Genomic DNA, 27302 nt, shown 5'->3' with positions numbered 1-27302 from the left:
GTGTGTGTTTGTGTGTGTGCTCACATCCTGTGTGAGAGTCTCCAGCGACTTCCCTCGGCTGATCCTCTGACTCGTGGAACCATGTCTCAGTGATCTGCAGATAACAAAATAGCAGGCTATGAGAGAAAATGCCTAGAGGTATCACACAGTAAGATTGCACTTGTTTGAATTTCTGTGTATTTGTGTGTGTATGTGTGTGTGTGTGTGTGTGTGTGTTGACAGACCTGCGCTCTTGCCGTATGTGATGCTGGACACTGAGTATGGAGCGCTCTTTGGCTGGCTGGCCCTCAAACGATCCACTTAGCATACGCTGTCTGGTACAAGCCCTGGAAAACACATACACAAGATTTTTTTTTTTTTTTTCCCTCCCCATGATCAATAATGACGATTAACTATATCCGTATGTGAGGACACCGGCTGGCAATGTAAACACAGCTGGATCTCGTCCATATTCCTGTCTAACAAGATATCTTCTGCCTACTTCAGTCTGGACTCGAGTGAGTGGCGATCCAGGCAGCCACTTTGAAAGGTTCCAATCGTTCCATTAATCAGTGTGTGTGTGTGTGTGTGTGTGTGTGTGTGTGTGTGTGTGTGTGTGTGTGTGTGCGACTCGCGCATTGCTGTGTGTTCTGGCTAACAGCAGAGCCATGTACCAGAGCAGAGCTACTGACACAGTGGGCACCATCAGTATGTGCACTTTAATCATTTACAAAGACTCTGAGCGATTACTTGTTTATTGCCAGTAAGTATGAATGAACTCCTGCTTATGCTGGACTGTGTGTATGTTTGCCTACGTCGGTGCGACTGCGAGCCTAATTGCTCGTTTGTGTGGAAGATGGCAGGCCAGACAGAACGTGTGATGACTACTGATACGCTGTCTATCAGTCAGACTGACAGAATAAGGTGGGTGTGGGGGTTGGGGTGGGTGTGTGGGAGTGGGGACGGGGTTGCAGGGGGGGGGGGCAGGTTGGACACGGTGCAGGCGAGCTAATCTACACTTAGTGCCAGCTCTGCCATGCTGAACAGCAAATTATCCATTTACTTCATCGCCAGAGTAAATGAGTCTGAAGTGCGTCCGTGTGTGTGTCTGTGTGTGACGTGCGCGTGAGAAAGAGAGAAGCATTAACAATACCAGAGTGCTGTTACGGTAGAGCTACATCTAATATGCATACGCATTATTGGTTTCACCCACACAGAGACTGTGTTTTTCATGTCTGTGGATGATGCATACTAAACACATCTAGCTGGGGTCTCCAAGGATGGTGTCAACCCAAAACCCTATGAAAACAGCCAATGGACAAAAGTGAGGAGCAGATTAAAGTTGCAGATCAACACGTCTATAGATGTGAGTTAAAGGAGCTTTTTTTGAGTTTTGCTATTGCTACATAGCTAACGTTAGCATTAGCAGCAGTTTACTTACCAGTCTAGAGGAAACTTTGCGAGTACAGCATCAAACTTCAATCCTTTACTCGCCAAGAGCTGTCTCCAGCAGCGGAGAGAAACCTTTTTGTTTGTTGCTTGTATTTATATCACAACTTTTCTTATTGAAGTTTTGTCACTTTCCGATACCGAGTCATTGTAGTGTCTAGTCTGCCCTGAGGAAGAATCATGCTCAGAGGGCGTATTATAACCTCTTGTATTGTAAACACAAAAATGGCAGAAGCTCTTGGCAAGACTGGTAAGTAATTGCTGTTAAACTTAAAAACAGCTCCATTAAAAATGGTTTTTCAAACATCTAGGACCAGGTTACATACATCTGTTGTTTCAGCGGCAATGCAATGACTACATTTCATTGTGGAGCAGCCCATAAATACAACAACAGCTTTGTTCCAGCAACCTCAGCTCATTGTTAACGTCAATGTCTTCTTAGATCGCGCTGAGGTGAGGATGTGTCTTACCGCAGGATTTTATTGATAGTAGTTTCTTTTTCCAGGAGGTTACGAGCTCGGATACTAAATATTGACCTGCGAAGCTGAGAGACCACAGAGAAAGAGAGTGCATTAGCTGGAAGTTTGTTAAATTTAGTGCATCATCCAAAAAACACATCACAGAAAAACTCCTTCACATCCACTTCCTGTTATTGTGTGCAAAAGAGAGAGGGAGAGTAAGTTAGTAAAAGAACGAGTGTGTAAGTACCTTTTGGTCGATATACTTGTTGTCTTCGATGGCTGAGCGTTTGGAGTGGTCGCAGGAGGAGGATGAGGCGGAGGGAAGACGCCGGAACAAACAACTGGTGTCCTGCTGCTGCCGATCAATGAACTGCTTCATAAAACTCTCCCTGGAGTACACAACAAACAACAGATACACGCAAATGTGATCAATTTTAATGCATGGTTTCCAACTGGAGAAATCCGAATGCGTAAAGATGCAAGAATGACCACAGTGGTTCAGTAAGTATTCAAACCATCTCGGTGCAGACTCAGCTGCAGAGTATGTCACTGGAGCTACTTGCTGCAGCAGCAGCAGCCCGGCAGATGGGCTGCAGAGGGGGATTTCTGGGAGAGCAAAGGACCCAGCTGTGCACTAATCAGCAACTAAATGATAAAATTGATTATGAGGTCCGCTGTGTTGGACACAGTTCAAGCTCTCCTGCTAAAAACTGCTCTCTGTTCAACACTGCATAAGATACAAAAGGCCTTCTTGCATAATACTGTTACCACCTACTGGGAATACGTCTGAAGTGTTTTCCCCTTTCCTTTCCTTAAATCATGTCAATAGCATAGAAAATGTCTGAAAAAACATCTGCTCGTTGTTGTGATGCTTCAGTAATAAACTTAGAAATCCCTACTCAATGAAGCATTGCTTTTTCCCTCAATTCTCTGGGGACAGGGTTAGAGCTTTTGTAGGTCTGTTCTTCTTCTTTATAAGCCAAATTATAACTGTTACTGGTGCTTGAAATATAAGATGTATCAGTTAATGAACACTTTTGACAAGACAATCTAACTGTTTTCTTAGGATATAACACTAAATGTTATATTAAAAAAATAAATTACAGTGTACCTGATCCTGGGCACAGTGAAGTCAGACGGGAGCTTGGAGATCTTCACCATCTGAGGTCTGTTGGGAAACTTTTCAAAGATCCTGAGTCGTAGAGGGAGCTTCTCTTTGGTGTCAGCATTGGCTTCACTTTGCTTGAGCTAACAGAGGGAGGAGGGGGAGAGAGGGAGAGAGTCAGTTCATGCACAGTACAGGAGTGCAGAACAAGATACAATAAGAGGGGTAAAGTCAGCCATGTGATGAGAATAAAGAAGAGAGGGATTATAAAGGGAAAGACGGGCACAGTTAACTTGAGTTTAGGTTGTGGGAAGGTTTGGGATTTTGAGAACTGCACGAAGTTACCCTTGGTATTTAAAAAGTACGAAACCAAGCCTGGTGTTGCCAGAGAAAAGTAGGAATTGCAGAGGTTTTTACCTCAGCTTTAAGAGTGCAGCTTTATGTTTCTGCCTGATGATGGCAGCAACACACTTACCTACAACACACATACACCACATACAGTACAGACCACCACATTTAGGAGAGAGCCCACTTACTTTTAGAAAACAATGGAGAAAGCAACAAAAGAAAAAAAAGAAAGATTACTTTGGAGTGGTTAATGGAGAAAAGAAAAGGTAGCGACAGTTAGAATAATGTGCATGTGTGCAGGCCTGAGCACTGTGGCACAGGCTGGAGAAATAAAAAGATGACAAAAGAAAGAAACCAATTATTTCCATTTAATTACATATGGCGGAGGCTGATTGAAATTCCCTTGCAGGTATTCTCTGTCTGGGTGCCTGGAGATAACCCCTGATGCATTGCAGATTAGGCCTGGAAGTGAACTGCTTTTGGTGCAATGGTGAATGGCAGCTTATCAAGCGGAGCAGACAACCACTGTGAATCATATTGACTGGGCTTGGTGAACGTTTCTCTGTCAGTCACACCGTCTGTCTACCAATGAAAACGTCCCTCCATTCTGTTCCTGTGTATGGGTATTCTCTGTCTGCGCTTGTCTGGCTGAGAGGCGAACGAATGACTGGAACAGCCTCTCGTTTTTTGAGGGATAACAGCCGGGGGAAGGAGAAACCTGACAAAGGGAGGGAATGGAAATCTGTCTATCCGTTTTTCTTTTTCTAGCAGACTAAAGCGTGGGAGTTTCTTTTTTGCCCTGAGTGGGTGAGTGGTGAGTGGCATACTGTGAAGATGGAATTATGCACCAGCATTTGCTTGCCTAGGCTTTCTGTCTATATTCTGACTTCCAGGACGGAAAGATAGGATGGAAACAGAGACTAAAATAAGTGAACGAGAGAAGTCAACAGAAGGAAATGTATGGGGAAAATAATAACGACACAAAACTTAAGTGGTTGATTATAAATAGGACAGTGAGCTTTCCCTTTCTATACTCTATCGTCAGCCATATAGAACAGATAATAAAAATGTGTTGAGCAAAACTGTGGGCTTCTCTCCTGTGCTGCAGTTCTCTGGGTGAAGTTGCAGAAAGTGCTGCAGTCATCTCAAATAGTACCTGTACATTTGGATGCTTAAGCAAAAATACACAAACAAAAATTCACGAACAAGCACACGCACTCATGGACAAACATACAGTGCAGAATTTATATGGACCCTACTGCTCCCAAAGGTCCTAATCAATTGGGCCAACTCAGCGAGATGTACAGTTTAGCCAAGGCTCTCCACCCTTATCTGCAGCAGGATCCCGTTACATCAAAACTTTCTCTGCCATCTATCGCCCTTTGTTCCTGTCTGTGTTCATCCTCCACCTCTAAGAGAGTTTGTTCTTCTCCATCACAGTGAGGATCTACAGACATCTCGTTATACAAGGCTGCCCAGGTATCAAACATCTTAGTTTCTGCTTCAGGTTCTGCTCATTGCTTCTTTCTCCCTCACTGATCTCACATCCCTCCTTCTTATTATATATCTATTTTTCCCCAAAAGAAGAGCTGCACGGGACAGGAACAGACCTGGACATTGAAAAAAAAAAAAAAATTACTATTACTATATTTAAATAAATAGACTCGTGTAGTGTGAGTGAGGCGTGTTTATTCATGCACTTCAATTTATCTGTTTATTTATTTACAGTATCTGCTGCGTCTGGGGACCCACCTGCTGTGAAATAAGCAAAAGATGCACTGAATTTAATTTCAGTTCACCCTAGGAAAACAAATCAGAGCTCAGTGTACCATGGATCATTTAGAAGCTTTTGTTTGGGGAAGCGCTATCACCCTTCATGGAAATTAATGTCCAGGAGGCCTACGTAAGGAGAAGTATTCCCTGTACAACCGAAACAAATAGTTTCCTTAATTACTGACATAATGCAAGGCCGCTTCCATAAAAGGTTCATGTGGTAAGTCGGTACACCAATAACTTGCCATAGATCACTATTAACTGTACGTGCTCACACGTAGCGTCGTCAGTCTCGTCAATACAAGGGATCAATAAAGCACACATGGACACAAGCTCAGGAAGAGGGAAATCTGTTCTCTACTGATTTCTGGTTTTATGTGTTGCTGTATCAGAGGAGAGGAATTGCTTCCACCGGTATCAAAGTGCACACATGTTAATGTCATGCATTATGTAGATACACATTTATGTATTTAAACGCAGTCACTCTAAATAAAGCAGCTATAATCAACACAATGGATCACATGACTACTTGTAGCTGAGGTGAAAGGGATTGCTTTGTATCACCATTCCTCTCAGCTTTTAGCTTTTAGTGCTGTTACGGATTCACATTTTGCAACTTTACTGCTTTGGTTGACTATCACTGCTCTCATCAGCTGTCTGTTTTCAGCAGGACGGCTCCAGAAACACACTGTACGCTACAGACAGACAAAGGTACAGAACAGCTGGCTAAAGAGCTAAAGAGGCAGTGGAGACCAGAACAGCTAAAAAGAGAAGGTACGGTATGCTGGACGTTGGACATATCTGGATTTCATTAGCCACGTGAACACAAACATGAATCCAAATGCTAATGTTGCTCTTTATCTGCCAGATGTGTGAATTAGCTAACAAGTTTGCTCAACTTTATCAGGTGATAAATAATATGTCAGTGCTGTGTTTACAGCTGCCTCAAGGTGGCCACAAAAAGCAGTTATTCCAGTTTTAAGTGTTAAAAGTGAGCGTTATTTCCAAGTGTATGTGTACGTGTGACAATCATGTGTCGTGTGTGTATTCCACCTGTATGCCAGTAGGTGTGTGTAGGATGTATGTCTCTGTTTCCCTTTGTGTCACAGTCAGTGGTTGATAAATCAAAACTGCTGCTTCGCTTGCCACAGATGAGATTTAGTGTATAGTGGTGTAACAGTGGAGCCGAGACTAATGTGTTTTGCCTTGAGACCCATTCAGGTGACCTGCCACTGCTTCCTCCTCCATTCAAGCCAATTTCAGGCTCGGCTGAGCTAGGGAGCTTTCCAGCCAGGATTTCCACAGCTTTCCTGACCAAGGCCGCGGGGAAGAAAAACTAATGCTAATCATTAGCATTAGACCAAATTCAGTCACAGCTATAGTTAAGACAAAGGGGTGAAGAGTCTGATAAAGTAGGGGTGAAAAACAGCTGGGAGCAAAAGTATTTAACATAAATGAAAAAGCTCTTCTCTTGCAGGGGCAAAGAAGCAAAACCCTGCATAATGATCGGTATTAATACTTCCATGTAATACTTCCATATAATATGATTACATGCAGGATACTCAAGCTGTCACGACAGCTTTATTTCAAGCTATCAGCTATCCATGCTTATAGCCCCTTAACAAGTGATCATCCAACTACGAGCTGACAACTTGGAAATCACTGATATGGCAGTACAAGAAATAACAGGCACAATCTTTCATCTCTCTCAAGCAGTCTGGTCATTTCAGCATTTTAGCACAAGGCCTCATAAACATCACAAGCACTTTGTGATTGACTCTGAGATGCATGTGAATATTCATTTTCCTACTGTGCAATCCCTCTAAACTCTCTAATCAGTCCTGGGAAAGTGCCTCAGAGGCATGCAAACATAGAGTATGAATATCAGCGAAAGTAGCCAATGGAACAATGATGAACTGATGAACAGCCGCCCACTAAACTGCTGCCCACACACACCCGCCGAGCGCCAGCGAGGATGTAAGTACAGTCATCTACATTTTACCATTCAGACATCAGAGCCTGCCATTCACCAGCAAGACCAGACAACAGCCGCGTATGTGAGTGTGTATGTGTGTGATCATGGAATAATACGACACAATCTTTGTGTAATACATCATTCCGCATGGTTACTTATCCGCAAAGCAGAGGAAAACATTTCTCTCTTCATGAATCTGTGCTCCTTCAACAATCACATCCATGATCTATGCCAACATGAAAAATGTAAAGGGACACACTGTACATAAATATCGCAAAGCATGTGTGGTCCCTGTCATGCATACAAACCTATTTACACTCCACATCCCGTTAAGTCTTGGTTGGGTTCCCCTGGCCTCGGGCCAGTCCAGCTGTAATACCCAGGGGTGGAAAGAACTGAGAGCGAGTTAGCAGGGTCACCCTTCTCCTCTCATTAGCTGGGTAATGAGCCGTGGTGTGGAGCTGTTATAAAGCCACACAGCCCATAAACCTCTAATAGCCTCCTCCAACACCCAAAACAACTGCAAATACTCTTAATACCATTATCTCAATATCTAGAACTATATAGCGTCCAGCTGTGTGCCTTTGGGCTCAGGTCTCGTATTGATGAGGCAGCCTGGGGTTAAGACTCCATACCATGCCATTCCCCTCCCTTTCCCCATGTCTCCTGTCTCTCCCGTCGTGTGTCTGTCTTCACTACATTCTATCAATAAACGCTAAAATGTCAACTGAAGTGTTTGTTTAAATAAAAGCAACATATTTGTAATGTTAAAAATGAATGCAAAATTCACATGAGCACAAAATATGAGACTAAAATTTAGTCCGAATGCTTTTAAATGGCTGCTAAACATTCCTCAGTATGCCTCCATGTTAGGCTTCATTTCCATTTTTTTTGCAACATGTTTGTCACTGAAAGTTTTACTAAAAACGTACAGTAACAACTTGAGAAACAATAATCGGAGAGTGATTGCAGCCAAGTGCAAACACAAGATTTAAAGCCAACTACATTTCTTTTTCAAAATAATTTCAAACAAAGGTGATGTCATTTCTGTGTCTGTGTGTGCCTGTGCCTGTGTAATTGCAGTGTGTGTGTGTGTGTGTGTGTGTGTGTGTGTGTGTGTGTGTGTGTCATGCTAGTTTTAGAACATGGCAGGAGCACAGTGCCTGGAGTGTCTTCCAATAGAAAACTGAAGGTGACATTTGAAAGATAAGAACACATTGTATTGGGATTCTCCAAGGGGTACGCTCTTTTCTCCTCATCTCCCTCTGTCTTCCTCGCCTTTCTTCACCTATATCCCCCTAAATCCCCAAAAGTCCTTGGTCCATTAAATCACTTAAATGGAGGACAGGCTTTTAGTTTAATTCATAAATAATGAAATCCTTGGTGGGAAGCCATAATACAATCACTCCATAACGCATTTGATCAAACTAAATTCTCTCGTATAAGGTGGCTGTAGCAGAGAGAACACAGCAGACACAATGCGCACGTACGAACACGCCACCCCATATGTGCCACACGCCTATATCAATATTGAGGAAACAGTCAGGTGTTATTTGGAGTGAGGAGCCCTTATCGCTGCTCTGTCGCCACGGTGACACTGTATGTTCCTGTCACAGCCGTAAAACAGTAACCACTCATCTTAAAACTCATTTAAATCCAAAGTAAACATCCTTCTCCCCCTGTCCTCCTTCCTCTTCCTCCACTCCCACGTTTATCTCTTCCTCCACCTCTATCACTCACTCCATCTCCCTCACCCACCCCCTCCTTCTCCCGTTTTATCTTTCACAGTCTACGCCCGATCGTACTCTGTTCGACTGACAAATGTGGAACGAAGATAGACACAACTCAACTGAGGACCACACACTGTCACTGTCACTGCCACGCGTCTCTCCACGCCAGCTTTGACAAGCCTGACACACTGGGGGCAGCAATCTGATTACCTCTGTGCCACATCACACCCCTCTGCCTGTGGTCTGTGGAGCTCCCCATAGTCTTTCGTTAAAGATGTACATTTGGTGGTAAACCCTCCCTCACAACTGTGTCTGCCAAACAGTTCACATATTGGGCATCTGAGAGAGTAGTCATCCATCATCATCCATCATACCACAACTGATGCCCATATAGACATCAGCAGTACAAGGAGAAACAATTAAAACACACATACTGTCTGGTCCAGCCATAAATCCTTGAACAACAAATCATAATTCAAGTTCTGAATAGTAGGCTTCGGACAGCATGGTTACATGGTAAGGAGTGGGCTGTGTGATTCACCGAAAAAAGTATCAAAACTGAAATTTACAACTTCCCACCGACTTCCTCATGTTGGTTAATTGAAATAATACTTACTTAATTTGTCAAAATCATCTCAATTGTTGTTGTATAAACTTCACATCAGTCTAAAAACCAGTTTCACTGTCCCCTCAGTCAAGCTCTATTCCATAAACAGACCCATCACAAAGCTACTGCCTGTGTGTGACTGTGTGTGTGGGGTGGCTGGCTTTGGGTCAAGAACATGGCTGTGCTTCCATTTTCCCAGTCACAATAAATAGTATATAACATGGCCTAAAGAACTACAAAGACACACCAGTATTGAAATGTTAATAGGGGGGACAAATAATCACAGACAGGAAAGCCATTATTGTGCACATAGAGCATATACAGTATTGTATATCCCCTACAGACTGAACACTCACACAGCTCCACCTCTACCCTCTGCTTACAGGAATCTGGCACACTTTGAAAGACAGAAAGAATAAAAAAAATGTCAAAGACTGAGTGAGAGGTCTCAGCGCTCAATGCGCAGAGGATTCAAATGTCTGTTTGTCTGCATGCATTACGTAAACAGACTGTAGATGAAGGAGAGGAGGTAGCTGTTAGCTTTTCTCGCTCTCTTCCTACCTTTGCACTTGCTCCTATTTAACAGTTTCCCAAATGCGTTCCTCATGACTCATCTACCTGGCCTGAGGACCTGTTTGATTACCAGACGTTTCTACTTTCACGCAAACACACACACGGGAATGCAAAAATTAGTGCGTACACAAAAACCACACACGCACTCACACACACACACACAGATTAATCACCACTGACAATTCATACCCATACACACACACGCAGACACACACAAACACACATTATCATCATCATCATCCCTGCCCTTAGGGGTAAACACCTTTTTCTATTTAGTTGATATCTACTGGCACAGGATAAACATTTTCCCCTTCCACTGCACCTCCCCCTGGTCCTGCAGACATTGCTCTGTGGGCAGGAGTGATTTGTTGGATGGAGATGGGTCATCAGTCTCTCCCATCACAAAGCCCACCGACCTGTGACACCGTAGATGAAGGCAGAGCAATAACGGGCAGCAACAGCACCCAATAGACAAACTCGTATTTCAAATCACACACAGCTATTGGACCCACTGTTGTCATTTTCCTCTGATAGAAAAAGGTGTGTCTGGGTAGTACTTTGACATTTTAGATGTATGTCTCTGGATCTATGATTATTGCCAACTGAGGCTACACTGCAAGTTCATAAGAAAGGAAAGTAAAAATCATAATTTTCCTTGGATAAGAAAGGAGGCTAACAAGAAGCAAGTGAAAAATGTCACCCTCTTCAGAATAAACACAACTTTCCATTACTGGTCCCCTCAGAAGGTGCTGTCTCATTGTGTTAGCCATCCAACAGTTCAGCAGCAAAGCCCAAATCACATTCTGTAGATATGCATTGTCCCTAAATTCAACAAATATAATGAAGCAGATTGAAAGTCAATCAAAAATGTTGTATAGTGCTTTTACTGTGACATACTGGCTAATCCCAGATGCAGGAATATAAACAAGACGCCACTACTGCGGTGCTATCTCACTTTGAACTCTCCATATGCTGTGATGTTTGTAAAGGATTTTTTAACAATTTTTGTCATGAATTATGTCCAGGAATGTGTTAGTTGTTAGCAAATATAGTCCGAGAAATTCCATGAAATAAATGTTATAATCTAACGAATATCTTTAAAAAAAAAAAGATATTTGTTGCAAGGCCAAACAATCCTACATGTCTTTTGTTCTCAAGTACAGCTTCATTTGTATATTGTCTGTAATCCTTATGCAGTATGGTTTTATTACCTGTTGTGTGAATAGCTCTACAGCTGTGTAGCGTAGAGTTGCTACATAGCGTCATTGCTATGTAGCAACTAACACTACTGTATAATTTTATTATTGCATGTTTAATTAAAAATAAGTGCAACTCTGTCTGTTATGTGGGTTCAACATTTTCTTCCACCTGATCTGGATTATTACCTGGATCTGCACCAAATTGTACAAACTCTGATATTATAATCCTAATATTATCTCACCTGCAGAGAAAGCATCTCCACCATGAAGTCCTAATAACTTACGACAATCTCTCTTTCCATCTCAAACCAAACTTTATGTCTGTTTCCTGATCAAAATTCAATTTTTTCGATTTCATGCGTTTCAGATTTTTAAATAAATATGTATGTGTATAATAATTTTTATGCTAAAATGTAGTGAAAATATGTTTAGGTCGACTGTGCTATGAACAGAAACACAAGTGGTGTGTGTCTGTGTGGAAAAAGGGGTGGTGGTGGGGGGTTTCTACTTCCTCCCTTCACTTCTGTTTTCCTCTGCTGTCTACCTTTCTCATGTCCAAGGCTTCATTTCATTAAAAATTTCTAGCAAACCTAATTTCACGCAATAAATGCATTATCCTAATCAACACTGATGAGTGGAGCATACAGAGACGCATGCGCACACCTGATTGTGTGTGTGTGTGTGTGTGTGTGTCATTAAGAAATTCCTGATACTTCTGTGCTCTCGGCTCATCAGGTGGAGTAAATCAGTTGTCCATTAGCTGCAGCCCTGTTTACTCTCGCTTTGCTTATTATTAATATTCACTCTTTGTTTGTTTTCATTGTGCGTTTGCGTGTGTGTGTGTCAATGTGCCGAAAACAAATAACTTTGATTCCCGTTCTCAGGCTGTGATTACAATGCAAAGATTCAGAACTGTTTCACTTGCCAACAGCTCACATCACACAACATTAAAGCAACCAGATATTACAGCACAGCAAGCTTACGCTGATCCACATGATGACAGTGTGACTACCCACAAGGCTTCATCTGGCGTTTCAAACCTGAAACGCTGAAAAAACCAAAGCGAGACACATGGTCTGTCGAGGTTGAAGGATGCAACTCTTTCCCCTGAAAGGCTGGGCTGCAGTCAGTATGCAAACGATAACAGGTGTTTTTTTAGCTACATGCCTTATTGATGATGTCATCATCAATAAGGCAACATGGGCAGACACAGTAGTTCTGTTGCCTCACACAAACACACACACACCTGGCAATGGCAACAGTCAAAGAAAAGTAGCTTATACTCATGGAATGACGGGTGGAAATGTAAACCCTCCCTGCTGATGACATGATGACGACCAAAAAGTGTTGCCTGGTAACTTGCCATCCACACTCATCTGTCTCATTACTGCTCCACTGAGCACAGATATAGGCAATAACGGTGCAGATTGGAGCGGATGGGTGGGAGTTTGAGAAATATTGCCACTAATTTCATCAAGTTGAAACTCAAGATAAAAGCTGTTTAAGTACGGTCTTTTAGGGCCTGTTGGACTCGTACATTTATGTAGTTGATGTTGTTGAACCACATTAGTTCTGAGTCATAATGTGATTCTGCACATGCCAGCAGCCAAAACACACTATTTGGCCTCGAAGGTGTGTATTTTTTCTACCTAATGACAGGACTGTTCTAAACAGGATGCTGCTGACCTATCATGCTTGAAAGTAAAATGAATTCCCAAAATGAGTCGGTCAAACTTTTGGCTGGCTGAACAACATTGTTAATGTGCGTAGGGATATGCCGAAAGAGAGGAAGCTGTTGTCTGCTGCGGTAATAGCTCCCAGCAACTTTAATAAAGCAATGCTTCGATCTACAGGGATCTTCTTCAGGCACTGTCAAATGACCATCATCAATATTTTAAGTTGTTTGTGTCTTTTCTATTGATGCATGCCCCATCCCCCATGTGGCAGGATCAGACACTGTTGTCCAGCCCTGCTCTGGCTGGTTCAGGCTGAGGGCAGTTTGACTCTCAATCATGTAGATCACAATCACATTTGTGATGAAATTGTTTGTGTCTATATAATCTATATAATGTCTATATAAATATCTGCTTTGTAATGATGATTTGACACTGCCTGACGAAGATCTCTGTAGACTGGGAGCTATTAGTGTTCGGATCCTCTTTCTGACTTTTGCCTTCAGTTTAATTTTTTGATCCAGCACCTGTGAAAGTCCCTTTGGATGTGCATGCTTTACACCCTGTTTGTCCTTAAGAGAGGAAGCTCCCAGGGGTCCCATACGCAAATGTAATATTATGTACATATGTTGAATTTCCATATATGAAGTATATGTACATATAACATAAAAACATATGTAAAAATTATATATGAAACCTATTAGAAGTTGAAACAAGTTCATATATTGACATAACATGTCTAATCCATACAAATATGTATGTTTATGTATGTATGCTTATATTGTAGTCATATGTAATGCAAATATACAGTATATCCATCCCAAAGCCTGTCAACATATATATTGATGTTATATACAGTAGACTCCAAAAGTCTGAGACCACTTTCCCAGAGTGAGATGTTGTTTTAATAAACTTGCATATATAAATTAAATACATATCATTAACGTATGGTCACAACATATTATACCATATAACAAATTCATCATATAGAGATTTTTAATATACATACATTTACAAATTTTACTATGGGTATGTATATATATATATGTTATAAACTTATATCTTCATATATTCAGAGGATGTATATATGTGATGATGATATATCCACTTATAGGTGACATATATGGCAACATCACTGCTGATATGGGGACATATATGCTATATATTATATTTGTGCATGGGGTTAATGATCAGGAGAACTATTGTATATGGAGCTCATAAATTCACTAAATAACACTAAATAAATTAATTCATTAAATGTTGATTGTGATTATTTTTTTTTATATTAAAGTCATATCATGAACGTGACGCAGACATTACATTGGCATTCACCTACCAACATATTGTATATAGAAAACAATTTGAAGAATGGCTCACTATCATCATGCATAATTGTGCTGCGCAGGTGGGCCTTATCGCTCAAAGCTTGACTGCACATGTGAATTTTCATTTCAACGTGACACGTACACACCAAAGACACACATAAAGACGCCGCCGGCACACCTGCAACCACACACGTGCTGTATGCCTCAAGTCTTTCATGAAATACAATGAGGAGCTGACATGTTTGCTTGGTTTTATAAACTGATTTTCTGACACACATGGAGCCCGATGGGGGGATGGGAGATTATATACTGTCACCGACAACTTCAAAAAACATATTTTTCTCCACGGTAGCTACGAATTCAAGGTTCAGCTTAACAGTAAATTCAGCTCAGATTTGCTCACTTTGACACATTAGTCAATAAATGCCACTATTTATGCCACCAACTGTACACATGTTCCCTTTATTGTCAACATGTGTGCAGCATCCCTCCGCTTTCCATACAAAACACACACACACACACACACACACGCACACACACACACACACACACACCCCATCAGACAAAATTCTACAATTTGCATTAACTCACTCTTTGAATAGTTTATTCTGCTTCAATTTTTTGTTCCATTATTTCCAAATAATTTGAACAGTGTGCTCAGCCAACTGTGAAGAACAAACAATTAAAAAATGTCCCAGGGAGGAGGAGAATACACACGTGGCTTTTGTGTGTCAAACTCTCACTCTAAATATTGATTGATATCCTCTCCATACACACAACACTCACTGAAACAACAACGTTTTCGAGCTGAAAAGAAACACTTTAAGTCTTTAGGTTTTTCTCTGTATGGTCATTTTTTTTCTCTTTTTTTTTTTTTAAAGAGCTTGCCATGGACACAAGTCACATTAATGACAAATAACAAACATTACCAGCTCAATGAAGTCATTCATCAAACAGCAGGCAAAGATGATTCATCACATACACAGTAATTGGTTTCTCATCTCTCACAGCCCACGTGTGTATTTCTTATAGAAAGGTTGGACATGTCATTGGGCTTGTGCCATGTTTAGAGAAGCCCTCTCTTGTGGGAGGGTTATCAGCATCTATGGTTCTATTTATAGTCTGTCTCTGTATCCATGATTGAAGCACCTGTAAAATAGGCAATTTTACAGTCACTGCGTCTAATCACTCAGCTGTGGGTGGGAAATAACCTGTCCAGGCAAGCTGAGACTTGCCATCCAGCTACGAGTCCACACAATGTACAGCGTTTCTGTCAGCAGACAGACTAATTAATTTATGGGATGGCATTGTATGGATGCAACTCTCTGTCTGGGACCATTCAAAAAGCAGTTTCCCTGTAGAACTTTGTCTGCAGCTCCACTTCATTTGCATTTGATGACAGAAACTGCTTATTAAGGTTCACCCATTGAGCAGCGACGAGCACCGAGGCCTGGTGTGTGTTAAGTGCCAGCTTTTTCACACAACAGGGTTTGGCTTTTTTTTCTTCTTTTTTTAAAGTTAATTGCCCACTTACTCAACCCTCTAGAGAAAAGCCCCAACAAGGTGAGAATGAAGAAATTAGTCAGAGCCCTGCCCACATGTGGTCACATAATTCAACCCTGCTACTCTAAAATGTAGCAGCAAACAACAAGCAGAAAAGGACAAAAATCATTCAGCACTTCAGATCACGGGGAGAGAAATGTGTACGCATGTAAACTTTCACATTTTGCTCTTTCACTATTCTTATTCTAACTTTTTATTTGCGCAATAAAAAAAAGAGGTTTTATATGAGAACATTACTGGAAAAGCAAATCCATTGTTGCTTTCCAAATTCAGGAAGAATTTATACACTATGCAGCTTACCAACAGTTATTTTAATGACACCAACTACCCATCTTAAAAAAAGGTCAGATATTAAAAAAGAAAACCAATAAATGTAACATGATGAAAAGGCAACATATTGAAACAATTGTTGCCTTGGAACTCTTCATTTCGGCATTGGAAGCTTGCTTGTTCCCAAAATTGGTTAATTTCAACATCATGTTTGAGAACAAGAAATGAGCAGACGACAGCAATGAACTAATAAAAAATAACTTCCATGAGCTACAATGGAACATCTCAATGCATAAAATAAAAAAATAAAAAAAATCCACTAACAATAGGTTGTTAGTGGCTCATTTATAACCAGTTCATGATAAAACACACTTGAAGGCACAGAATATTACAAAAAAAACAAAACAAAAAAAAAAACAGGCAGGATCGTTAACATTTTGATCAGCAAGCCACAGTGGTTTAGCCTGGCAATGTCATGCCACAATTTGAGCTTTGTTCTCTGCAGTCTGGCACGGCAATGGATGAATTAAATTAAATTCCTAAACTTTCCACCAAAAGTTACTTTCTCCGGTGAAAATAAAGCAGTTTGTCTTTATATCAGCAACACCTAGTTTTCATAGTAGTTAGAAGGTTTGGGAGCTCTGGGAGGCGCTGAGTCGCATCATCTAAAGGTTGGCAGATTTGTCAGCACTTACTCTGTCTAACTTGGCTGAAGTTGAAATCATGCAGTGAAAACTAAGCCTCCTGCACTAGGAAACCACTAACTACTTCTCTTTGTTCGATGCTGTATATGTGAATAAATGAACTGTTTGTATTCCCAGATAATGATCGCAATTATCAATCTGAATATGAACTTGTTCAGTCCCTGCACATAATGTACATAAGCTTTTTACCTGTTTGAGCTTCTTCAGGTCCTCATCCAGCTCCAGATTGTCCAGGATCACAGCCACAAAAAGACTAAGCAGGATCTAAAATGCAACAAAGAGGAGGCTCATAAGAACATATGTCCTGTGTGAACACACTATAATATGTTAATGTCATGATAACCATCATAATAAATAATTAAAAAAAATTTACAAGTTTTTCAAAAGTACAGAGTCTGCTCAGTAATTGTATTTGTTGCTTGTTCTGTCCTGGAAGACGTCCTTTCTGTCTGGGTTGAGGTGTGAGTCATCCAGAAACTGCCTGTGCTGTCTGATGGCTCCCCATATCAAAGGGCCAAACACTGAAATGTCAGCACTTCTTACGCCTGCAAGTCTGATTAACTGTGATTAGATGTACCACTCGAGAGAACACTGAAGGGGAAGGGGGGCACTAATTGAATGCATTAAGAAAACAGTTCATGTATGCTTTTGCCACTTACTTTCCTCTAAGCTGCTTTTACCGACCAAAATAATTTCATAGGAGTTTGAATAGAAAACTGCAGCAAATACACAATGTACTTAAAGCAACCATAACAAAAAAAACCCACATTTCAACAGTCTCTTTAATGTATCTGACTTCTATAGTTGAAGCAGCACAGTAAGTTCCTCACCAGGGTAGCAAACAGATGGTAGAGGATGAAGTAAATGGCGACTACCGGAGCCCACATATGACCTACAGCTACCAGGGTCTGGTCCATGACATCTACCCAACCCTCCTGGGTTAAGATCTGGAACATGGACATGAATGCCTACAGGGAGAAAAGCACAAGAGAAAGTGAGAGAGGTAAAAGGCTAGAGAGGGCAGCTGAGTGTACAAGTGGAAGCAGAGGAGAAAGGGAAAGAGAGAGAGGGAGGAAATTACACAGTGAAAACAGACAGATTTGATATTTGAACCATGCTTTTTCACAGGAGAGCAAATATCACACAGCTGATGCACGTATCCCCGTCTGACCATCTTGTTCTAGCTCGTGATTGTGAGATTTTTAAACATAAACCAGGGAGCAAAGGGAGGAAGGCAGCAGACAGCCCCTTGTTTTTTATTCTATTCTGCTTCCTTCTCATATACTTGCTAGAGGTCAGATGAAGGTGTAGCGAATGGCCAGCTGCGACATGGTGGCCCCTGGAGTCAAATGGCACGCCTGCGCTTCCTCCTTAGAATCTCACCTCCAGACAGCAGCCCCCTCCCTCCCTTCCAGCCCCTCCCACCTGCTACCATGACCCAGTCACTGTAGATAAAGATAAACCCAGCAACAGGTCTGCCCAAAGGGGAGACCGCCAAACATCATTACTATGATGTGTGAGCGTCGTGTGCGTGTGTATGAGGCACAGGCATTGCGGAAACGGAGAGAGAGAAAACAGAAGGGTAACGCAGCATACAAGTGGCATCTGTTTATGAGCAACCGTTCATGTCCTGCTGTGCCTGGGATCAGTAAAATGTTGGAAGGGAGAAAAAAAAAAAAAAATGAGGAGGGAGAGATGTGGCTAATGAGAGAGAAAGAAGCTCATGAGCACTTAGAAATCAAAGGAGGTTCCACACATCTGTCAACCCATCATGCAACCCATCATCAACATCTGGAGGACCCCCATTGCTTGTCTGAGGTGTCCCCTCTGGACCAACTCATATGAATTTCGAAATTTTTATGTGGTGTATTTTAAATACTACCTGCATCTCGCAGTTTAAATTACATTTCATGTTTCCCTGAGAAGAAATCGTTTTAACATTTTCATGCCAGGTGTGTTTGGATCAGTTTACTCGGAGGTGAAAACACTACTATTCAAAATTAGGTGACTCTTACAGCGGAGGTTCCCTGAAAATGCTGGCTTCATACATTTCCAAACAAGCCGCACTGCATCAGGGGTAAGAATGCAATCTAAACTGAATAAAGTGAGAATAAAAATAGTCCAAATTGCAGCATTTTAGGGGAATAAGGAAGAACATGTTGATATCTGATAGCCAGCAGGCACTCACAGGAAGCCCTGCATAATACAATGAAAAGAAGTCCGATCACAGTCCAGACTGGTTACCTGCTACTAGGTAACTGCTCCCACCTGCTATTAACATAGAGTGAGAAAAGAACATCATGCAAAAGTTAACCAGTTAAAAACAGAATGTATTTAGATATTTTTGTGCCTAACAATATGACTTAGGAGTTTTCTTTTTTTCTTTTGCTGTGACTCATTTGGGCAAATTTTACTTTAAAAAATGAATATAAAAATGTGTACCCTAACTTAAAAAAGTAGCTAAAGGTACGATCATATCCAAAGACACTTTCATAAATAGACCATGTTCATTTTCCTTAACAACATGCATCAAAAGAATTCCGATTGTTCTCTGGGTGTTAGGGTGAGTGTGAGGGATTTCTTACTCTGGGGAATGTGGTGAAACGGTCCAGCTCCTCCACAAAGCAGAACATCTGCAGGCTGATGGCCGACATGACGATGAGAAGGCTGGCCGTGAACACCACCAGGCTGCCTAGTTTTTTACCTGGACCAAATATCTTATACACGAAGTCCTCCAGCGCTGGGGAAATCTTAATCAGACGTACCACACGTAGCACCTGAGGGGAAAACAAACACAACACCTTGCTGTTTGTGTGACCATTGTTAAACAGTGCACATGTTGGCCTTTGGAACAGTAGGATAATCCACACCCAAGGGAGCAGGAGGTGGTAATTTAAAGACAGTTTAAAATAAATATCAGAGTTATAAAAGCAAACATGGAAGCACATTGATTACGTATTGATTTTAAAAGGGAGAACATTGATCTTGACCCAGTGGTGAAGGTGCAGTGATACTGTGCTCTGTCAACAGGCTTAGTCCCCAAATTGCTTGTGGTGACAACAACCCCCAAAAGGTAATGCATCTTGGTCAGGCTTTGATCGGGGATCCAGAGAGTGGCTATTGATCGAGCTTCGCACTGTGATGCCACTGGCCAAAGGTTTTTCTTTAGAATCCATCTCTAAGCCAAATGAATGGCTACTGCTCATTCCCCAGATATGCAGCAGGGAAAAAAAAAAAAAAAAGAGAGAGGAGACAAATGTGGGACGCTGCTCTAAAAGGGAACCTACATTAAGCAAATACAGTAATAACACTCACAGCATGATGACAGATGGGATGGGAAGACACTACCTTCTACTCCTGACAGACCATGATGACCACTATCCATTTTATAACAGATGCAAGCTCTGAGGCTAAGAGCTAAGCAAACCGTGAGAGGGGAAGTTCACAGAGGACATGAGGCCATTGCAGCAAAATTCATCCTTTGCTTATATTTCTTTTTGTCTCCAGCCTAAGATCAGTGAAGTATTGAGGAACTGAAATAGACATAAGAAAAATATAGTTAAATATATTATATTATCAAATATATTATTCTAAATGCTGTTGTGTCTATCTATTATTTTGCAGCAAATCAGCAGAGCTCTAATCACATACCACCGTGGCGATATCGATATCACTTCTCCTGACATGATACCAAGTATAGGACTTTGAGTATCAGTCCATACGGAGTACTGATCTCATAGTGATCCTTTTTGCTTTAACTTTAATGTTACATTGCTTCATGCCAATCTATTACATGGAAACATATTATTGGGATCATTCTTTTCCATGTAATATAGGAAAAGGCAAATTTATTTGTATAGCTCATTATCATACACAGAGGTCATTCAATGTGTTCAACAGAAAGAAAAGAAGCATAAAAATAGAAGTCAAAAGCATAATAAGAAAACAGTATAAAAACACAGATAAAATAGATAATATCTCATTAAAGTGCAAGATTAAAAGATTAAATGAAGGAAGAGAATGGAGCAGTTGAAGAGGAACAACAAAAAACATACTTTACTTTATATTTATATATATTTTAAAATTTGATCTCTTCAGATCTAAATGAAAGAAACAAATGTGACTGTGAGAGGACTGTAAAATCCAGACGTCATGTGCAACCTTGACTATAATCTCTTTCATGTGATGTGCAAAAAACAAATGACTTTTACCAGAGGTTATCCCAACCACAGTTCAGGCTCAGGGCCAGATCTGCAGAAGATAACAGATGAATGACAGGATGCCATTGCATGGCTGAATCAAAACCATGTGTCTGCTACCAGTGATTAACTAGGAACAACGCTCAGAGAAAGGCTTTCTAGCTGCGCTGCATATGTGCGCTTCTGGCTCCAGCCTCATGCGAGACAAAGCAATGCTTAACATAAAATTGAATTAATGTGACACATTGTCACTGTCACAGATATCCAATCCAGCATTTTAAACCCATATTGGCCAGATACCAATAACCAGAATTGGATCAGGCATCCCTACCAGAAATGTCCAAAAATTATACAATTGGCTGGCTCTGTGAATGAATAAATTGACTGGACTGTTAAATTGTGCTGCTACTGAAGTCATTGTAATTCTGAACACACTGAGACAGAAGTGTCAAGGTGGGTTCCATTGGCTGATTAAAAAACGTTCTGCCAAGCTTATGTGTGTGTGTCAAAGCTGTAGGGCTCTAAGTAGGGGTCTAAAGCGTGTGACATTTTGTCCAGACTGAAACACATTTGGTAAGGCTAACCTTTAGCAGTGGTTGGATATAACTAAATAAAAAAATAAAAAAACAGAGACACTCAATGATTGCTTAGCCTAGTCGCTTCTCCTGTGGCTAGGACACAATTCTGATTCCAGCACAGAGCCTTAAGGTTAATCACTTGTGACTAAATGTCACCAGCTTAAAGTAAGATCTACATGGAAAAACATGAGCAGGGAGAGTGACAGAGAAATACTTTCCCCATGAGTGAGGCATTTACTTCCACTCGCTCATAAAGAAAAGCTTATTAGCTAAAGGCAGAATTGACTAATTGCTTTCGGGAAAAAACTGATGGGAATGTGCACAACTACACAAGTGAGGCATTGCCACAACTAAAGAAATCTACTGGCAAACTTTTTAAATTCTTGATACTGAATCCAACACCCAAACTTGTTTATCGGCTGATATTGAGTACTGATCCGAAACCACTGCGTTAAAAAAATGTTTAATAGCTGTATACTGCTAACCCTATGTAGATGTGATATGACTGCTATCATTGTTGTATGGCATGGCTCAGGTTAAATCCTGCCATAAAATCTTTCTTTTATTATCTAATTTGACAATCATGAAAAAAATAATATTGAAATAAATAACTTTTCTCACACTATATTAATAAATTACATTGTATTAGATCTGTGCATAGAATTGCGTACTTGTTGATACCTGATACGGTATTTTAGGCAGTATCAGAGGCATTTCCAATACTAGTATCTGTATCAGAACAACTCTAGATAAAACCAAAGACAGTCATCATTTTTGTCATTGTCATTGATGCCATTATGTTTGATGCAAGGAGCATAAAGTCAAATATTTAGCTACTAGATATGACATATAGACCACCACACAGCCCTGAAATGTAATTAAAAAAAATATTTCCAATTTAAATCAAATTAAATGTTGGTGATACATTACATCATTACATTTTTACCTTAAAACTCATGAATACAATACTGCTCACAGGGTTCACAAACAAACTCTAATATCATAATAATAATAGATATAGATATAATAGATAATGGAGGGTCTCACAAGCACATAAAAACTTGAAGTGCTTTACAATGCAAAACTGAAAAAAGGCATAGAGATATAGGTCTTTTATGGGAACAGATAACCTGGCTGAAGCAAATTTCATGTGTCTGTAATTTTCATACTTTAATGAAAAGATTGTCTGCAAGGAAGAAAACATTCAACAAAACACTATTGTTTTGGAAAATTTTGAACATTAAATCTTTGGTTAAGAAGCATTAAGGCTTGTGAAATATTATCAAAGAGCAGGAATTCAGTGGACTGCTGCTACAGTACATGTGTTTGTATGTGACTGCTTGAATGTAAGCCTTGCACATGTGTGGATGACAGCTGTTGAGAGAGTCAGACAGGATCAGGGCAGCTTGTCTGGTAAAGGCTCATTACAGACACATCAAGAAGCCCTTTCCTATCAACTGTCCACAGAGCCTTTCATCAGCTACACCGTACTACCTACAGGAAGGTCACAGGGGTTAAACGTTGGACATAGCACCAAAACTTTAATCCTGAATGACAGCATTACACCTACATGCCACCATTGCCACGTGGGTCATTGCCACAATATACACAGGTGATTTTGTATTTCTGTTGTGAGCGGAAAAAGTGTCTAAAAACTAGGAAGTGAAATTAATAAAAACGTGTCCACACCTTGGAGGATGTTAGATCACACACACACGTAAATGTATAGGAAACAAAGGAATTCACATGCAAAAATAATGTACACAGAGGAGAGATTGATTTGTCCTCATTCAGTGCATGATCACAGGTTACAAATGGCACCAAATGATTCACAGCTTTTGTTCTTCAGGTGTGGATGATGCAGTTTGATATTCACAATAGAAGGGGGGTTTATTTATGTCTATGAAATCATGCATTCCTGCAAGGGCATAAACATGTGTACGTGTGTATTTATACCTGAAAGTAGGTAAACTGGGAGTGGTAGAGGTCGGGGTAGATGTGCAGCGTTGTGCCCACCACCAACAGAGATTCAAACTTGTGCAGAGAGGAGCTGATGTAGCCAGTGAAGCCGAGACACCAGATCTTCAAAAGAGCCTCCAGGTCAAATAAGACAGTAAAAGCAACCTGGGATGGAAAGAAGAAAGTAGAGATCGGTGTTGGCGTTTACATCCTGTCACATCCTGTTACATCTCCCACAGCACAAAGGTAAACCACACTGGATACAGGTAATCAGCTCCTTTGCAGTGAACAACAATGTCGTATGATGACGAGTTTATAAAATTCAACTGTGATTTACTGTGACAATGAACCAATAATAATAATAATAATCCAATCATATATTTAATAATACATTCTACCACTCTGAAAGGAGCCACTCGGCATGCTGATAATATGTTTGTGTTGTTACTTAAATGCAAATTTGAAGGCATGACTTGTATGTATGTAATATTATTTTTGATATTCTGGTAGTGCATACCTTTATTAAAAGAGACAATCCACCGAAAAAGTAAATTAGCTGGTCACAGGGAGTAACACACAGTGTCTAACCTTAGTTTAGGTTTTGAGTTCACACATTTTCAACAGAAAGCCTGTGTTGGAAACTCTGAGCATGGAATTTAAAAGCATTTACCAGTCAGGGTTGGTACATAACATGACAACATAACATGCTACCTCATCAAGTTACGGGAAATACATTCACTGACCACTTTATTAGGAACACGTGTACACCTGCTTATGGATGAAATCATGCAAACAGTCGTATGGCAGCAGCGCAATGCGTGAAACCCTTCAGATACAGGTCAGGAGCTTCAGTTAATGTTCACATCAAACATGAGAACAGGGAAAGAATGTGATCTCAGTGACTTTGACTGTGACATGATTGTTGGTGCCAGACAGGCTGGTTTCTGTAAGTGTTTCTGAAACTGCTGACCTCCTGGGATTTTCACACACAACCGTCTCCAGAGTTTTTACTCAGAATGGTGCGAAAAACAAAAAACATCCAGTGAGCAGCGGTGACGCAAACGCCTTGTTGGTGAGAGACGTCAGAGGAGAATGACCTGACTGGTTGACAGAAAGGCGGTGGTTACTCAGATAACCACTCTTTACAACTGTCGGTGAGCGTCTCCGAATGCACTTCACATCAAATCTAGGCAGATAGGGTACAACAGCAGAAGACCACATCAGGTTCCGCTCCTGTCAGACAAGAACAGAAACCTGAGGCTGCAGTGGGCACAGGTTCACCAACACTGGACAGTTGAAGACCACAAAAACAAAGCCTGGTCTGATGAATCTGGATTTCTGCTTAGAATGTGGCATGAATGAATCCATGGAGCCAACCTGCCTTGTGTCAAGATTCTAGGCTGCTGGTGGTGGCGTAATGGTGTGGGGAATGTTTTCTTAGCATTTTGGGCCCTTAATACCAATCAACCATAGTTTGAATGCCATACTGTGTCTAAGTGTTGTTGTGCAGCCTTTTATGGCTACTTCCAGCATGACAATGAGTTCAGTTTACTTCAGTGGCCTCCCCAGTCACCAGATCTGAATCCAGTAGAAGACCTCTGGGATGTGGTAAAACAGGAGACAGACAGCATGAATGTGCACCTAACAAATCTGCAGAATCCAAGAGGAATGTTTCCAACATCTTTTGGAATCCATGCCACAAAGAACTGAGGCTTTTAAAAGGAGGCTCTACCAGTATTAGTATGGTGTTCCTAATACAGCGCTTGTTGAGTGCACAGGATTTGTGTTTTTGGACCTCATAGCAGGGAATCTCTGTTTCTTGCTATAGTAGTCTCCTAACTTCATGTAAGTACAATAATAAATCACTGGAGGATCTGAACGCTTCTTCCACCACTGTCCTCAGCAGCGGGAATACAGCAAGAAGGAGAGAATAAAATTGGCACCTCACCAATAAAATGTACATTTCTCCATTTAACTCTAAACCCAGTGCCTCCATTTCCTATTTTCCCTTCACAGCCTTCACACAGACTGGAACAAATCTGCAGATCGATGACTGTATGATATGGGTGGAGGCAGTGAGAGAAGGTAATATAGTGTGTGGTTTTTCCCTTTTCTTATCTCCTCCATTCAGCTGTGTGAGAGAGAGAGAGAAGTATGAAGGGGACGGGGGAAGGTGGGCGCACTCCTCGCTTTACCACCTGCATGCTGATGACATCAAACAAACCTACACGACACACACACTGTGTCACGTGAGTGTATGTGTTCATGTTAAATCAATAAAATAAAAAGAACAAATAAATATACTAAAGTAGATGAGTCAACAAACACAAATAAAATATCTTGTTCCTACTGAACAAGAATACATACACAGGTGTATGGATTATAAACTGGTAGCTTTATCCTTAAATCCCCATATCATTCATATTATGCAAATTCAGATTAATAATAAACCATAACATTACCATGAATAAGGACAACTACTGTAGAGAAAAACCTATGTGAGTATCAATGAATAAGATTTTTAGTTCTTTTAACATAAGATGAAATCGAAACCATGATCTCATGCTGTTGTGTCAAACTGAATCAATATTACACAAAATAAGGGTAACCTTAAGGTGGACATTTGTAATTTCTAAGAAAAAGTAGGAAATAAAACAAACAAACAAAAAAAAAAACCCATCTCACCTCGGCCAGGTAAAACTCGTCATAGTGCCTGCGGTGGTTCTCGCCTTTATAATAGTTGCTAGCAGCAACGATGACGTCCACAGCCACCATACTCAAGATGAACATGTGGAACACAGAGGACCGCATCAGTTGCTGTGGAAACAGAGCAGTGTTCAATTGCAATCAATGTAAATTGCACACAACAAGCAAAAGAAGAAATTTGGTTTTGGATATGAGCCAGCAATACCATGATAATAAATTACAGCGTTGTGTGAGATATATCATTTCCAGTCTGATTGGAGGTTACGACTCAGACGGACAAGACAAGATAGACAAAGCAGGTACAGTATATTGCACCACTGAGTGAAAACTATTCTACAAGAAAGATAAGGAAGCAGGCTGATGAGATTTGCTTTTGCTTCAGTGTAAATGTGTTCCCCCCATCTGCACAGTAAAGTCTGCAAACAGGAAGTTTAGTGTATAACAACAGCAACAAGACGATGCTATGACTGAAAGACTTGTCTTTGAGTCAAGATCTGTAACCTCTAACTTCTTTAGGAAGACTGCACCTTTGTGTTTCATACTGTTTACTATTGGCATTACAATGTGTTGATATACGGCTTCAAAAGGCTCAAGATAAGAAAACTAAAAACATAAATACCCTGCACCCAAAACTACATTCCAAATATTCACAGATACAGTATAAATCCACATTTACAGTCAGAATAAAGCTTTCAGAGAAGACAGGCTGGAGGACAGATGATGGACTGTCAGATGTTAGAAGACAAAAGGAATGTACATGTGGTACCACAGGTGTGGGTTCTCTCTTATTGGCGGTGCCAACCATACACTGTATTGTATATTAAGAAGTGGAAACAGGCAAAGAGGGCCAGCAGCTACACTGCAGGAAATTCAAAGCAATCAGGAGCCTTTCTTTGGCTGCTGGGAGAAACATCCACCCAGACAGCAGAATCAGTGTGTATTGAGGCAGCTAGAAACAAAAAGGAAAAAGGGGGAGGGGGGTAAATGTATGTTATTTCCTGTGGGAATTGCAGTGGCATTGAACTCCTACAACAACAACACATGATAGAAATCATGGATCATGACATTAGAGAATGTGAAAAAGAACGCTCGGAAAACACACGAGAGTCGCACAAAACATGCACTA

The 27302-nt window shown here is 40.8% G+C and overlaps 1 protein-coding gene across 1 annotated transcript in view; it reads right to left on the bottom strand.

The window, feature by feature from the left end:
* nalcn (sodium leak channel, non-selective) overlaps positions 1-27302 on the bottom strand; it is a 69141-nt gene that overhangs the window by 12188 nt on the left and 29651 nt on the right. The window contains exons 13-22 of the mRNA XM_087173529.1: positions 26156-26287; positions 23468-23635; positions 19320-19511; positions 17565-17702; positions 16924-16998; positions 3001-3137; positions 2137-2278; positions 1899-1972; positions 225-326; positions 25-94 (exon numbers count right to left, since the gene is read on the bottom strand). Coding sequence (XP_087029655.1) covers positions 25-94; positions 225-326; positions 1899-1972; positions 2137-2278; positions 3001-3137; positions 16924-16998; positions 17565-17702; positions 19320-19511; positions 23468-23635; positions 26156-26287 — 1230 coding nt within the window. The remainder of the gene's footprint in view (positions 1-24; positions 95-224; positions 327-1898; positions 1973-2136; positions 2279-3000; positions 3138-16923; positions 16999-17564; positions 17703-19319; positions 19512-23467; positions 23636-26155; positions 26288-27302) is intronic.

Source organism: Seriola lalandi, unplaced genomic scaffold, assembly GCF_002814215.2.
Source record: "Seriola lalandi dorsalis isolate HSWRI2012SDOR001 ecotype SW California unplaced genomic scaffold, Sedor1 jcf7180002054248, whole genome shotgun sequence".
In the NCBI taxonomy this organism is placed as follows: domain Eukaryota; kingdom Metazoa; phylum Chordata; class Actinopteri; order Carangiformes; family Carangidae; genus Seriola; species Seriola lalandi.
The sequence above is the reverse complement of the archived record's forward strand: the minus strand, read 5'-3'. Positions and strand labels throughout refer to the sequence as shown.